This window comes from Carassius carassius, chromosome 17, assembly GCF_963082965.1.
Source record: "Carassius carassius chromosome 17, fCarCar2.1, whole genome shotgun sequence".
Lineage (NCBI taxonomy): Eukaryota > Metazoa > Chordata > Actinopteri > Cypriniformes > Cyprinidae > Carassius > Carassius carassius.
Genome location: NC_081771.1, coordinates 3,999,349 through 4,014,438, shown reverse-complemented (window position 1 = coordinate 4,014,438; position 15,090 = coordinate 3,999,349). Strand labels below are relative to the sequence as shown.

The window sequence follows — 15,090 nt, the reverse complement described above, 5'->3', positions numbered from 1 at the left end:
AAGTCATAAGGGTTTGGCTATATATCGTTGGCTAACGTTTATGTGTTACTTACAGATTTTATAAAAATGACTGCTAAAACACCTGATTTCCACTGAATTACCTGTAAAACTAGAAGCTTTAATATCAAATGACATAAGTTATGTCCTGTTCCGTCCTACAAAATCCATCCCACCATAATGACCTAGACTGTGAACCTTCCATGGCATCATTACCCCATGCTTTTCTTGATCCACAGCTTTGTGTGCTCTGGACTAGCTATCTATTCCCTTTGGCGTGAAATCCCATGAGTCCCCTGTACAAATGATCGATGACAATCAGACGGTTTCCAGGAAGATTCCCATACTTGACTGCTTAGTGTTATCAGTAAGTGTTAACGCATGCGCCATGTTCATGGCTGCAAAAATTCAAGCCAAATTTGTATTTTTGTGCATTTTTGGAATGACAGCAGTCATACTCTGAATCACGGTTCAATCCACAATACCTCCCCTCTACACCCTTCTGTTTTTCTTCTTCCTGCCAAAAAACAAATGGAAAAAAGTTTTAGTATGGCAGTTTCTCATGCTAGACATGATCCTTGTGCTAATATTTTGATTGGCCTGCTCTGAGAAGTCTTACTGCGCATCCCACTGAGCATGATGTGTGTGTATATAAATAAATAAATAAATGCATATACACTTTGGGCACAGTGCTAAAGATGTAATTTGTAAATAAGTAAATTATTACGCTTATCAAAGAAATGTGATTAATGATTTAAATTTGTAAGTCTTAAATGAGGAGTTGACCCAAAATGAAACACTGACAGTATTTACTCACCAGCATGTTGCTCCAAACTCATATGACTTTGATTTGACACCAGGGTGAGTATGATCACAGGATAAAATAACATTTTTTGGTTAAATCATCCCTTTATCTGTTTGTGTCAATTTAATTTAAACGGTGTCATAATCTATTGTTATGCTTCTCTGTGATCTATTAACATGTAAACCCAAACTTTTAGAAGATTCCCTCTTCTACTCTGGACGCACACATTGTGTCTGGTGTTTATGTCCTCAAGGATGTATTGAATTCCTTTGCATGTTTTCATTGCATCTGGATGCCCACAGCTATTTGTAGAGAATTTGTTTTTTTTTTGCATGGTTTGGGGGAAAAAAAAGACAATCAAAAAGACAGATGGACTGGGTTCATTACAACATTGTGCTGTTTTTGGTTAACACTTACTGCCATTTGCTCGAAGGAGGTTCAACACTTCAACACTTGTGTTTCATGGCATATTAACAACACTTGTTCAGAATTATTTTGAATTACTTTTTGTGAAGCACAAATGACAGCCTCTGCATTTTCTAAATCATGACACTATCATGTCCAAAAACATGGTATTAACATTAGTACCATGCCCAAAACTGTGTGACAATTTGTGTGACAGAAATAAACTGTATGCAAAATTGTGAAACTTGTGTTATCACTTTTCTAAGCGTTACACTTATGATTATTGCATGGCATTATGATTATTACTACAGCAAACAGCAGAATTTCCGGTGCAACACTTAAGTGAAGACGTGTTCCTAACGAATGTTTTGAACGAATGATTCAATGACTCACTTTTTTAGTTTCTGAATGAATCAGTGTTTTGGACGAACTGAACGACTTTATATTGTTCATGACAATAGTCAATTGCCTCCACCTACTGGTCCATCGATGCTATCATTCAAATTCGTTGACTGGAGATAAAGGTTTTATGAATGTAAACTGTAACATATTGCATCAATCCTACTTATAATATATAAAAATACAAAGTCACTGCTATCTTGATATCTTTGTTGTTGAGTTGGAAACCGCTCTTATGAATTCAGTCAGATTCAAACAGTAACAAAGTTTCCAGACCTAGAATAAAATTAATAGACTTAAATTGAATGAGGGACCCATCTCATAGAATTGAAGTAAACAGCAACCACTCCGAACCCACTATAACTTCTTTTAGAGAAAAGCACCACTCATTTTCATCTAAAAAAATGTTGTTTTAAATTTTCCTTAGCTGCACTTGTCATAGTGATAGCAGCTGTCATAACACTGTTTTCATGGTTCTTACAAACATGGTTCTCTGAAACCCCCTTCCCATCTACCCCCCACAGTTCTTCATCTACCCCACAGATCTCTCTCTTCCTCTTGTAGGAAAAAGAACATGAATTACTGTCCTGTAGAGAATGATAACCGACTCTGCGTTTGCAATCAAGACATCTCTCTCTGACTCTTTCCTGTCCTCTGTCTCTCCTCTTCATCCTGTCTTCCTCTCACTTTCTCCATTCTGTCTCTCTCTTGTGTGCCACTGTCAACAAGAACGTTTCCTTGAGCCAAACAGGTGCAAAAGCCATAAGTGAATTTTACAGCCAACAGCAGTGAGGTGAAACAGCATTTGGGACACTTTTAAAAACATTTACAAAGCATTATCTGCACACAAATTCAAATGATCTTTTTGAAACAAATGGCAGATAATTTGGATATTTTGCAGTCTAATGCAATAAGTCTGCCCTTTTCACTGGAAGATCCAGTTGTGGCCATTTGATTAAACATTACAAGGTATAAAAAACTGCATGCACAAATAAATTGTTCACAGTGAGATCTGTAACATGCATTAAGAAAATAGATAGGATGAATTTTTTTTGTGTCTTTTTGGGGCCACTGTAGGTGTTTGGGGACTCTGCGTCTGAGGAATGTTCAAAAACTTTGTAAAATAACAGGAGAGAGGAATTATGGGGTGAGGAAAGATGGAACAGAGCCATAGACATTTGTCACTGAGGAGAATAGAGTGGCTGTCACTAAATTTGTAGCCACTCAGTTGATAAATGAGAGACCGAGGGTTTGTGAAGTGGAGCTTCATGTTCAGCAGATGTGTGGGTAACATCCAAATGCCACAGTGACAAAAAATGTTTCTGATGTGTTCTAGTTTTCAAGATCATAACATGTTCTGAGTGCCTTTTAACGCATTGTTTTTGGTGTTGTGATTGGTAGGCTATGACTCAAACTCAGTGGATTTCTAACTGTTTGTGTGTGTTGTAGGTGGAGGAGAGATGTCAGTAAAGCTGAAGTTTGATTGTCCGGCTGAAGGCGGCATGGTGCAGCGGAGCCGTTCCTTCACTGGAGTAAACACACTCGGTGGCCGGAGAAGGTAAGAAAGTATGGTTTGTGTTTGAGAGAAGATGACGTATTTCCATGTGCGTCAAACTGCATTACTTGCCCTTTTATTAAGATAAATGTCCTCAAAGCAGGGGTCATGACATCCCATGGAAAGCATGACATGTGGTCGCTGGAGTTTTTGCCATGAGGACATCTCGGGGAGGCCTGTTTCAAAATTGAGCACAAAACAAAACATTTGGGAGGAGTCCAGATCATTCCTGCGATAAAGACATTCATGGTGCTACGAAAAGTAAAACTACTGTAGAAACTATACAAATAGTTTTTCAAACATTTAAACTGATTAGAATATAATTCTTAGAAAAGTAGTTTCAAAAATGTTTAAAATAAAAACATTATTTAAATAATTAGAACTAAATCAGAAATGTAAACAAATTTATATAGACATATTAACAAAAAACTGACCAGAAGCACTACATTGAAAATACAAAAATAAAAAATAATTTGATATATTAATAAATACTATCATGGTATATAAGTTATACTAATATGACACTGCCAAACATAATAGCCCAGCAGGATGATTTCTACCTCTGGTATCTGACTACTTGTTCCAGATACATTTCAAGTACTGCTTTATTGTTTTAGTGTATTCTGGGCATCTATATTCATCATCTTGCCAATTGCCTTGACATTTTCCATAATTTATAGTATACAGAAAATTTCCAGACTTAGTAAACTGAAGCAAAAGGGATCCAAAACAGCATTTTAAAGCATCATAAATATATTTCATTCAGGACTGAAAAGTATGGATTAATTTCAAGCAGTGCTATCTAATAAAAAATGATCTATTTTACAGTAATATGTGTCTTTGATGTGTACTTTTATGTATTCTTTGTGAAAATTGAATTTCACTTTGTTAGCTTACAGAAAACTCTACTGATGTTCCAAATCAGTCAATTAGGAGGCATAGGATGTGGCCTTAGCAGGGAGCTCAGGCTTTGGAATGGAGCTTAGCTTATATCTGATATGGTTTATGGCTTTTCTTTGATTGCTCGTAGTTCTAATTCAGCATTCCACAAATCTGTAACGTAAACAAGCATCGGTTATTATATAATGGCAGCAGTTATTTCAAGAACTAAAGGTCCTGAGAGGATGCACGGCTCGCATTCGAGTACAAGCATCATCTGAGCAGTATGACAGCTTACATAAGTAAACACAGCTGCCTGTGTGTTTGTGTGTGTGTGTGTGTGTGTGTGTGTGTGCGCGCACATGTGTGCAAGTTTTTTTTATTTTATTTGTCACAATAACACTACATTCCTGCATTCCCATTTAAGTAACAGATTGAAACTAAATGACTGCAGACAAATGCCAAAACAACTTCAGAGGCCGGGTCCGCCTGCTTTCAATTTGTAAAAAAGAAATGTATATGGCAAAAGCTTCACAAAACTGCATTGTGAGAAAATGCTTTTTAAGCATTTACTCACTTAGTAAACTGTACATTATTCATCACTAAGATCATGGATTTTCAGTTATAAAACAGATTTCAACCACTTTTATTACTTTTGTTGATTGGATAAGGTAGGTTTATCTCTACTATTGTCAACAATGCCAAATTGTTGAATTAGAAACCATTATAACCTATTGTAAACTATTATAACCATTATTTGCAGTTGGGCGGAGTCAAATGCGCACTCTAAGTCAACAATTTTATGTCTGTTTTCACTAAAAAATTCCAGAATACTCATCTTGAGACTGTGTACAACCTTGTTGGGTAGTGACTAATTTGTGTAAGCAAAAAAAAAAAAACCACACAAATTATGTTGCAGTCAATTAAGTTGTTTTCAACTGGTAAATAATTTTGCATACTTATAATAAAAATACATATAAACATTACTTATAATACACTGAAAGTGTGTTAGGATGCAGAGGGCTGAGTATAGAAAATCAAGCTCTTTATTCCTGAGAAAAAGGGCGTCACATGTGATATTGTCTACTAAGGGACCTGGAGTTACAGAGATGTCAGTGATGGAGACAGGAAGGAATATACTGATGTGAGAGCCAGAGCTTGTGTTATTAGTGACCCCAGAGCAGCGCTAAGGAATGCCTTCACTTAGAGAACAGTTTATTTACATTGCAGAGTCATTGGGTTTGTTATGCTGTGTAAGCTTCCACTGTCAGAACATGGCCGAAATATGTAGATTAAATTGTGGGTGTAACTAAAATGGGATATGAGGATTAAATTCAGAACATAAAAACATATGCTACTGTTGGAATTGCTAAAGCAAATGTTAGTTTTGGAAAGAGATTGATACATCTGTTGAGCAAAGTAGTATTTAAATCACCAAAAATACATTCAAAAACATTATTAATGTTCGAAATGATTATTACAGTTTGAAATAACTGTAATGTGATCTTAAGAACATCATTTTCAGCAGCCATTGCTAAAAGAAAACACTGTTTTAGGAAAGCATTATAATGTGGTAATTTTGTAATAGAGAAGCTGTTCTTAATGTCCTGGCTTGCTGAAAACCACTGTGTGCTGTTTAATGAAGTGTGGAAATTGCAATGCAGTGTCTTCCAATCATTGCATATACTTGAGAACTTCAATTGTGGGTTCAAAAAAGGCCAATGTTTTGAAAGCCTTTAATGCTCAACAAAGCTGCCATCAATTGAACAAAAATCATCAAAAGCATTAATATTGTAAAATATTATTATTAATATTATTTAAATAACTGTTTGATAGTTGAATACATTTCAAATATAATTTATTCCTGTGATTTTCAGCATCATTACTCCAGTCTTCATTGTCACATGATCCTTTAGAAATCATTTTTGATTTGATTCATGTTGATTTTTTGCTCAAGAAACATAAGAACAACATTTATTTTAAAAAAAAGAAATATGCTATATATAGAAATATATATTTATTTATTTGAAATAGAAATTTAGTAACATTGTTAATGTCTTTATTGTCATTTGAAGTTTAATGTAATTGCTCATCGTCATTGAAAATGTCTTTTGATTGATTTAATGTATCCTTATTTAACAAAAGTATTCATGTCATTTTTCCATCTCATGCCACAGACTTTCCTCGGCTCGTAGCTCTCTCCGCACAAAAGCCGTAGCAGGGAAATCTCCCAGAATACTCTCCTCGAGCCGGGTGGGCAGCAGCATCTGGGGCCAACAGCCTGAGCAGGTGGACAGAATCTTCCAGGCTTTGAGGAAAGGGCTCAAGTATGTGCAGTCACTGCGGCAGAGAAATGAATGGACTCATGGACCACACGCACTAGTCTTGTGAATCTTAATGACATCTCGTTTCATATAGGGACTACTTGGAAAACCATCAAACAGAGCTGGACTTCCTGTCATCCCAGCAGAGAGACACAAAGAGGAACTCCAGACTGGTGAAACTTTATACTAAGAATAGATTTACACTCTAGCCTTAAGTCTTAATCCTTTTTATTTATTTTTTTTTACATTATTTTGTTAATTTACTGTAAATATAAAAGGAAATTAATACAAAATGTATTCATCATTCCTCAGGGTTTTTTCTATGACCTGGAAAAGGTAAGTTGTCAACAAATGCTATTCATTCATTTGGAGTGTTTTTTTGTTGTTGTTAGTATTTAGTTTACTAAACATTGCATTTAAAGCCAAAGGTTCAAAAAATGCCATGCTTTTTTATATCCTGCTTGCCAACAACAGGAGATACGAGCCTTAGAGAGATACATACGGCGCCTTGAGTTTCACATTAGTAAGGTAACACAGCTTGAAAAGACTTTAATTTGGTTATATATATGAACTCTAGTCAGATGTGCTAAGAGTAAACCTGTATCATGTGAATGTGGATGTCAACAGGTTGAAGAGCTGTATGAGTCCTATTGTATCCAGTGGCGGCTCTGCCAAGGAGCTTTGAACATGAAGAGAGCGTTCTCTCTGTCCCCGTCATCACGACAGTCTAGAGAGAGTCTACTGGAGCTGAACCGCAACCACAGACACAGCCTGGAGGTGAAGTCTCTTTTGGACACCATACACAAACAACAAACAATAAGTAAACCATTTGTGTGGTCGTTTTTTCCCAAAAAGCGTAAACCCTGTGGCTCGATAGCTTTTTCAAAACATCTCGACCAGCCCAACACAACAACCATTTATAACCACTTTTCCTTTGTTAACATGATATGCACTGATAAAAAGAAGTTATTATGTTCACACTCATCTCTACCTGCAGGATATGTGTGCAATGGAAGGAGAACTGGAAATCCTGCTGGGCGAGCTGCAAATCAAAATGAAAGGTACGCAGCACCTCTCATATGCAGGAGTCTCCTAACCATTCTATTCCATAATTTCTCTTTTTAATTATCTCTTTTTATGAGGCAGGGTTGATAGGATTTGCTCGACTCTGCCCTGGAGATCAGTATGAGGTGAGGAGCTTTAACCCAATGTCCTACTGTTGTAAACTTCTCTTATCATTTACTCACCATCATGTTTGTCCAAACCTGGATATCATTCTGTATTCTGTGTAACACAAAGGGAGTCATTTAGCACAATGTTCATGCTGCTGTTTTCCAATGAAAGTGAATGAGGACTAATGTTGTCTTAATGTCAGGAAAAAAGCTCCATATATAGACAGAAAGCCATATGGGTTTGAGGATGAATAAAGGATGATGATCTATCTGTTTAATACATAAAAGTAATAAAGATGTAAAGGCATTCCACCCCAAAACATCACTCTTAATCCAAGGCTCACTGTTCTTTTTGCATGTGATAGACACAAATGCATGATGGCTCTTTTATGTGAAAATATTAGGCAGTAAAGACATATTTCACCAGCTATTCGGATTACATTTTTAAGGCCAGGTTTCCAATGACTTCATGCACAGTGGAATGCGGTCTCAGGAGCCGTCAGCCGGCTCATGCACGAGACCACACATTCACATGCAGTCACCCCAAAAGGTATTTGGAAAATCAAGACAAAGAATATGAATTTCATTGCATTTGATACAAATACATGAAAACATTATGCTAGAGTCCCAAAACATTTTATTACATCTAACCCAGAGCGATTTTAAGTAGTTGTATGAAGTTGATCACAATAACTATAGAAATGTTCATGCAACTATGTATGTTTGAACACCAAGACTACTGCTTTTTTGCTGAATGTATTGCTTATAAAGTGTGCTTTTGCTATATTTGTTTAACTCTTTCTCTGATTTAAAACATTTTAAAACAACTTGGCAGCCCCTACCAGCTTTTTTGATTATTTTCACAAAATTTTCATGGCCCCAAGAATATTTTTTTATTTTATCTATGAATACTTGAATGTGGGTTTTATATGGAAAGCAACATTTTGAAACAAAACTGATTATTGTCAAATACAATCTCTGGACCACATTCGGAACAACGATTGGGTTACGTTTGGCAGTTTTGATTTACATGCTGAATAACGATTGCATTATTTGACATATTTACATATGCGATTGCTTGTTTCTGCTTCTTCTGCGTTTTGCTCCAGACATTCAGTACGCTTTCAGAAAATGTGTAATAGCACCTCCTACCGTATATACTGTAATAATATTTCGCAATATTCCTGTTTTACGGTATTTTTGATCACATAAATACAGCCTTGGTGCACATAAGAGAAAACCATACATCCTCAAACTTTTGTAGAATAGTGTACTGTCCAAAAACTCATTGAGGTCATTTGCACATTTCACAAACACACACATTGAGTGTTTCATTTTGTGTAGGTGTTGATCCGGCTGGGCCGACAGAGGTGGAGAATCAGAGGGCGAATCCAGACGGATGACAGACAGCTGTGGGACGAAGAAGAGATGGTCTTCCTCCCTCACATCCATGGGAACTTTGAGATTAAGGTGAGCAAGTCCACCTATACACGTGCACACACCTGCGCAAATAGCACTTCCTGTCGAGGTCACCTGCGGGGGTTGCGATGACAGAAGTTTCCAGGGCTTTTGTCCTTATACTGTTTGTTAGATCTGAATAGATTGTCATGTGACACAATAAACCTCCCACAAACCCCTGAGAGAGAACGATAGAGATGTTTAACAGACTTTATGAAGTTTTTGGACCAGTGGAATAACTCTTATGAAAGGTTTGATTGTCTGAAATTGATTCCATCCCTGGAAAACATTATAAAAAAAACATTCCCTGAAAAAAAAAATTATAAATCCTCTTTCTCATTTTTTAAACCCCTGTCATTCAAAATCAGGATCGTAAATATACAATTCCAAGTGAGTTACATACTAATGTACATACCCAGAGCACCCTAAAAACCACTAAGAAAAAAAACACCTACCGCAGCATAATGATGGAGTAAACTTTTTTTTGTTAGTGCCAACAGTACAGTCTATCCTGAGAGACTTTGGGCCACCATACATGAGAAAGCAGAAGGTTAAACAAATAATTTCCCTCAAAACCTGTAGTCAAGTCAACAACATCTGCTGGATCTGATTCTGAAGGCTTTCCTGAAATGTCCTGCAGGTGACAGAGGTCAAGGGGTTGAGCTCTAACCTGGTTGGAATGGTAACGTGCAGGAGTGCAGATTTTTTCACAGCGCGGCCGCAGATGATGGTCGTGGACATTACAGAGCTGGGAACCATCAAGCTACAGCTAGAGGTGGTTTGGAAGTAAGTTTACAAGACTTATAAAGTGCTAAAAGTGCTGTGAAATACTTGAAAGTGATTGATGGGGCACTTTAAGACATTGTTGACTTTATTTAATGTCAGTGAACCTGAGCTCTATCAACTTTTACATACATCTTGCACACGTCTGTATAATACTTTTGAGTTTAAACAATTAGTACTATATAGGACGGGTGAATTAAATTGATTAGACATAACAGTAAATCCTTTTACATTCATACAAGCTATTTATTTTTCAAATCAATGTAGTTCATTTGAACTTTCTATTCATTAAAGAATCCTGAAAAAAAATGGAAATGCAGCATAAATGTTTTCAACATTGCACATCAAATAAGCTTATTAGAATGATTTCTGAAGAATCATGGAATAGTGATGCTGATCACAGAAATAAATTACATTTTTAAAATATAGTACAATAGATGGCTGTTATTATAAAAATGTAATAATAGTTCACAATATTACTGATTTTTGATCAAATAAATGCAAGCTTGGTGAGCATCAGAGACTTCTATTGAAAGCATCTTAAAAAAATCAGGGAAAGTCCTTCATAGGGCAAGATTTTTAGCAGATAACAACTTCAGTAAAGCTTCTACTCTACTGGTTTTATGGTCCTTTTAACTTTTTTAAGAGCTTGACAGGACCTAGAACAGTACAGAAAGATACTAGATGCAGTTACAGCGAGGATGGATGTTGTGACGGTTAGTTTAATGCTTTAACATCTGGATTTCACAAACATGAAAACAGTAAGAGTGCTATTCGCAGCATATTTTAAAAAATGTTCATGTAATTGAGTAGACAAGACACTGATCTCACACAAAAACACACCCGCGATAAGTGTGCCACTGCTATCAGCTAACACACACCAGCTGTGGAAGAGCAGCTGACTGCAGAGAGATGGATAAATAGTTCATTTCTGCCCCATCCCTCTCACACACACCGATCCAATTACACTGCTCTTTACATAGTCCAGGTGGAAAAGATTTTTCAGAGCCTCTTTTTACAATGTCACTAAATTAAACACATCTCACAATCTGTTCAGCATCTTCACGCTCTGCTGTGACCCTGTGTGTGTGTGTGTGTGTGTGTATTTTATTGCCGTCACATCATTTCCTCTGGTTCTGTTTAGTCTCTGTTAGCAGTGTCATTCTTCATCAAGCAGTGATGACAAACACACACTGCCACTATATACATTATGTGCAATCAGAACCTGACTTAGTTTTATTCATACCATTTTTGATACCTCTCTCTTCTTTAGTGAGTAAAATAATAAATGTCAGCAAGTATTTGTAAAAAAAGAAAGAAAATGCTTAAAAAAAAATTGAAATCCATGTGAATGCTGTTTTTATGTTGATTTCAGATAAATGAAAACATTTTAATTTAGTATGCAAATAAACACAGGAAAAAATACCAATCACAATTTAGCTTGAAAGTTAGATTAAAATAAAGGTTCGATTTTATGTTAAACATGTTAATGGGAAACGATTAAATATTGCATGTAATGTATAGCATTTATAAATAACACACCAAGAAAATTATTGAATTAAAAAATAATAATTAGTACAGGGAACCTATATGAGTAAAGTTATTAATCTGGTTAATATTTATGTCCAAAATGCGGATAACCCCACAGTTTATGAAAAACTTTTTATAATAGTCTCTCTTCCATGTATAATTCTAATAGCAGGTGACTGTAACTGTGCTCTGGACCCGCTGCTTGAATGCTCTTCGGGACTGGATGGCTCTCACTCTCAAAGCAGGAAAAATTTTTTAAAGTTTATGAAATATTTAAATTTATGAGCTTATTATGATCAGGGCAAAAAACCTACCAAATTGTTAGCCTGGCATCTTAATAAATTAATATCAGAAAGATCCATTAATGAAATTATGAATGAATCACAACAGATCCTAGTAAGATTAATGACACTTTTGTCTCATTTTATAAATCCCTGTATCAATCTGAATTTCCTACAAGCCCCTCTAATCAAAATAACTTTTCCATTGGATTGGATATTCCCTCTATAACTGAAGAGAAAAGATCTGAGCTAGATAGTGAACTGGAATTGGAAGAGGTTTCTAATGCCATTCTTAGTATAAGAGGTAGTATAGCGGTTTGTCTGCATGGGCTTCCAATTGATCTTTATAAGGAATATAAAGAGAAATTAACATATCCTTTATTGGATATGTATGTGGAAGCTTTTCAACAGCTTTTCTCTTATTTTAAAGCCAGAAAAGTCACCTGTGGAGTGTGGCTCATTTAGGCCAATTTCACTTTTAAATGCAAATGCCAAAAAGCATTGCTAAAGCACTGTCAATGAGACTTCTACCTCAGTTGATACATATAGATCAAAATGGCTTTATTAAAAACCATCAGGGGTTCCCTAATGTTATGAGAGTACTTTAACGTAGTGTGTGCAGGAGATGGATCCCCTAATACAGCCAATCTGTCACTCTGTGCCGAAAAGGCATTCAATATACTAGAATGGCTGTACTTAATGAAAAAAAGTGATGTGACATTCAGCCAAGTATGGTGACCCATACTAGGAATTCGTGATCTGCTTTTAACCCATCCAAAGTGCACACATACAGAGCAGTGAACACACACACCCGGAGCAGTGGGCAGCCATTTATGCTGCAGCACCCGGGGAGCAGTTGGGGGTTCAGTGCCTTGCTCAAGGGCACCTCAGTCGTGGTATGGAGGGTGGAGAGAACACTGTACATTCACTCCCTCCACCTACAATTCCTGCCAGTCTGAGACTCGAACTCACAACCCTTCGATTGCGAGTCCGACTCTCTAACCATTAGGCCACGTCTTCCCCAAAACAGCAGAAATGGAACGTACATCAGGTCAACCTTAACCACACTGGATTCGAACCCACGACCTCACGGTTTCGGAACCAGTGCCTTAGCAGAGTGAGCCGCATTAGTTGACACACCAAGGTGCAAGGAAGATTTGGATTTGGTGACTATTGGATGTAAATTCTTTTAGTTGATTCTTCTGCAAAGGAACTCACTGACAGTCTATTCTGGCCTTCATTTAAACTTAGTTGTGGTACTAGGCTAGGCTAGGCTCACCACTTTCACCTCTATTTTTTGTACTAGCTATGGAGCTTCTGGCAAAGCAATAAGATCACACCCTACCATTCCTGGTATTTTTACAAAAGCTTTAGAACATCGCATTGCTCTATTCGCTGTTGATGCCATCGTATTTCTATCAGAACTTGAAAAATCTATCCCGTCCCTCTTAAAGCTTAATGGCCTGTTTGGCAGTTTTTCTGGATTTGAACCTTTGTTAGATAAAGTGTCTGAAGAGATGACTAGAAGGATGACACCTGTCCCCCTACATTTTTTTTGGAGAAAATGGAGATATTGAAGAAGTTGTGTTCAATTCCAAGAGAACATACATACTGGAAAAAAAAAAGAAAAAAAAAAAAGACAAAGTATAGCCTGAATGCACTGTAAGTTGCTTTGGGTAAATATTAAGGGGATAAATGCATAAATATAAATATACTGTATTGTATATATTTTTTTTTTTTGTAAAATAATGTAAAATAAATTAAATAGGTTTATGTTGCTCATCAAAACTGCATTTATTGAATAAACAAATGTTTGCTGTTTGAATATATTTTAAAATGTCATTTATTCCTGTGAACAAAGCTGAATTTTCAGCAACATTACAGTCTTAGAGTCTTCAGTGTCACATGATCTTTCAGAAATCAAATTTCTTTTCAGGATTCTTTGATTAATTGAAAAAAAAACAGTGTTTATTTAACAGCATTTTTTGTAGCATTATAAATGAATTTACTGTCACTTTTGATCAATCTCATGCATCCTTGCCAATTCTTTGTTGAATACAACTTTAATTTATAAAAAATATATATATTTCAAGTTTAAAAATATAACCTGAAAACATAACTTGAAAATCACATTGAGCATTGGGTGGCAGTTTATTGTAGGTTAAAAGTAAGTATAGGAGACTCAGGGACACTCTCAGGGTTAGGAGTGGGATTATGGGTAAGGTTATGTTTAAGATTTAAGGGTGTTGTATAGGGCTGTGGTTAAGGTGGGAGGTGACACCTACAATTTTGACAATAAATGGGCAACAACTAGCTAGATGGGTAGTTATCTCTAAACACAATAGATATTCAAGTTTAAATCCAAACAATCATATATATTTATTCTGCTTACTGTCTGAGTCTTCCCATAAAATTGCTATTTTGGACATGTAAGTGCACAATAGAGTCTATTTGTCTTCTCAGTTTCTTGTTCTTTCCTCAGTCCATTTGATAGCTGTGAGGTGAGGCCTCTCACAGCGTCCGCCAGCCGCCAGTCCATCCACAGCAGAAAGGGATCCGTATATAACTGGACGCCTCCCAACACACCCAGTTTCACTGAGAAATACTTTCTAGTGAGTTTGTGACCTACATCCACACACACTCCCAGCATGACTGCTCACAATGATTTAAAGGTGAAGTGTATCATTTCTGATGCTAAAATACATTCTCCTATTCTGGTTTAATGTGCAGAGACAACTGTAAGTGAAGCCGTGTGTGTGCCCTGAGATTTTATCTGTGCTTTAGGATTGTTACGTGACAGATTGTATGATGTGACTCCAGTGAGATCTTGGGTAAAAGCCGACACAGACTGTGACAAAAAATGATTGAGAAAATTTTTTCTGACATCTTAATTATGAGATGCAGATTTGAAATGGTGGCACACAAACCCAAACAAGATTTGTGCGGGTGGTTGTCAAGGTTTTTGAGTGTCTGGCGTCGTTAGGCAAAAAGAAAAGAACCACTTCACCTCATTGTTCTGTTGTCTTTTACCTGAGGAGCTGAAATGTCATTGCATGATGTCATCTGTCTTTTTATGCTGTAGTCTATGATGCGTCAGATACAGGATGCGGATGGCTCTTTCTCCATTGGCTCACGTGAAACGAGGGGCGTGTCTTTACTCAGCTACCTGGCTGACTCCACCCAGGCACTCAGTCCTCCTGCCTATGAGAAGACAAGCGACCCACCAACCAAACACCACCCTGTTCTAGACACTAAATTACAGGATGACGATCTACTGAAAACACCCACAGAAGACGTATGAAACTGATCATTTTATATATATATATATATATGTTATATATATGCAATATATATATACAGTTTAATATTAAGTGGGATTTAATATAAATATTTTAAATATTAAAAATATAAACATTTAAAATAAATAATAATAATAATGTAATTTTAGTTTGTATCTTTATTATTAAAAGAAGTAGCAAATTTTAAGATAAAAATTGAAAAA

At 36.3% G+C, this 15,090-nt stretch overlaps 1 protein-coding gene across 1 annotated transcript in view; it reads left to right on the top strand.

Annotated features, from left to right (window-relative positions):
• The window catches only part of LOC132160795 (RIPOR family member 3), a 31,552-nt gene that overhangs the window by 9,797 nt on the left and 6,665 nt on the right, over window positions 1–15,090 (top strand). Inside the window, exons 2-13 of the mRNA XM_059570485.1 lie at window positions 3,056–3,164; window positions 6,218–6,367; window positions 6,459–6,537; window positions 6,677–6,700; window positions 6,839–6,892; window positions 6,992–7,141; window positions 7,362–7,425; window positions 7,511–7,554; window positions 8,881–9,006; window positions 9,635–9,780; window positions 14,071–14,200; window positions 14,671–14,883. Of these exons, the coding sequence (XP_059426468.1) occupies window positions 3,067–3,164; window positions 6,218–6,367; window positions 6,459–6,537; window positions 6,677–6,700; window positions 6,839–6,892; window positions 6,992–7,141; window positions 7,362–7,425; window positions 7,511–7,554; window positions 8,881–9,006; window positions 9,635–9,780; window positions 14,071–14,200; window positions 14,671–14,883 (1,278 nt within the window). The 5' untranslated portion in view covers window positions 3,056–3,066. The remainder of the gene's footprint in view (window positions 1–3,055; window positions 3,165–6,217; window positions 6,368–6,458; window positions 6,538–6,676; window positions 6,701–6,838; window positions 6,893–6,991; window positions 7,142–7,361; window positions 7,426–7,510; window positions 7,555–8,880; window positions 9,007–9,634; window positions 9,781–14,070; window positions 14,201–14,670; window positions 14,884–15,090) is intronic.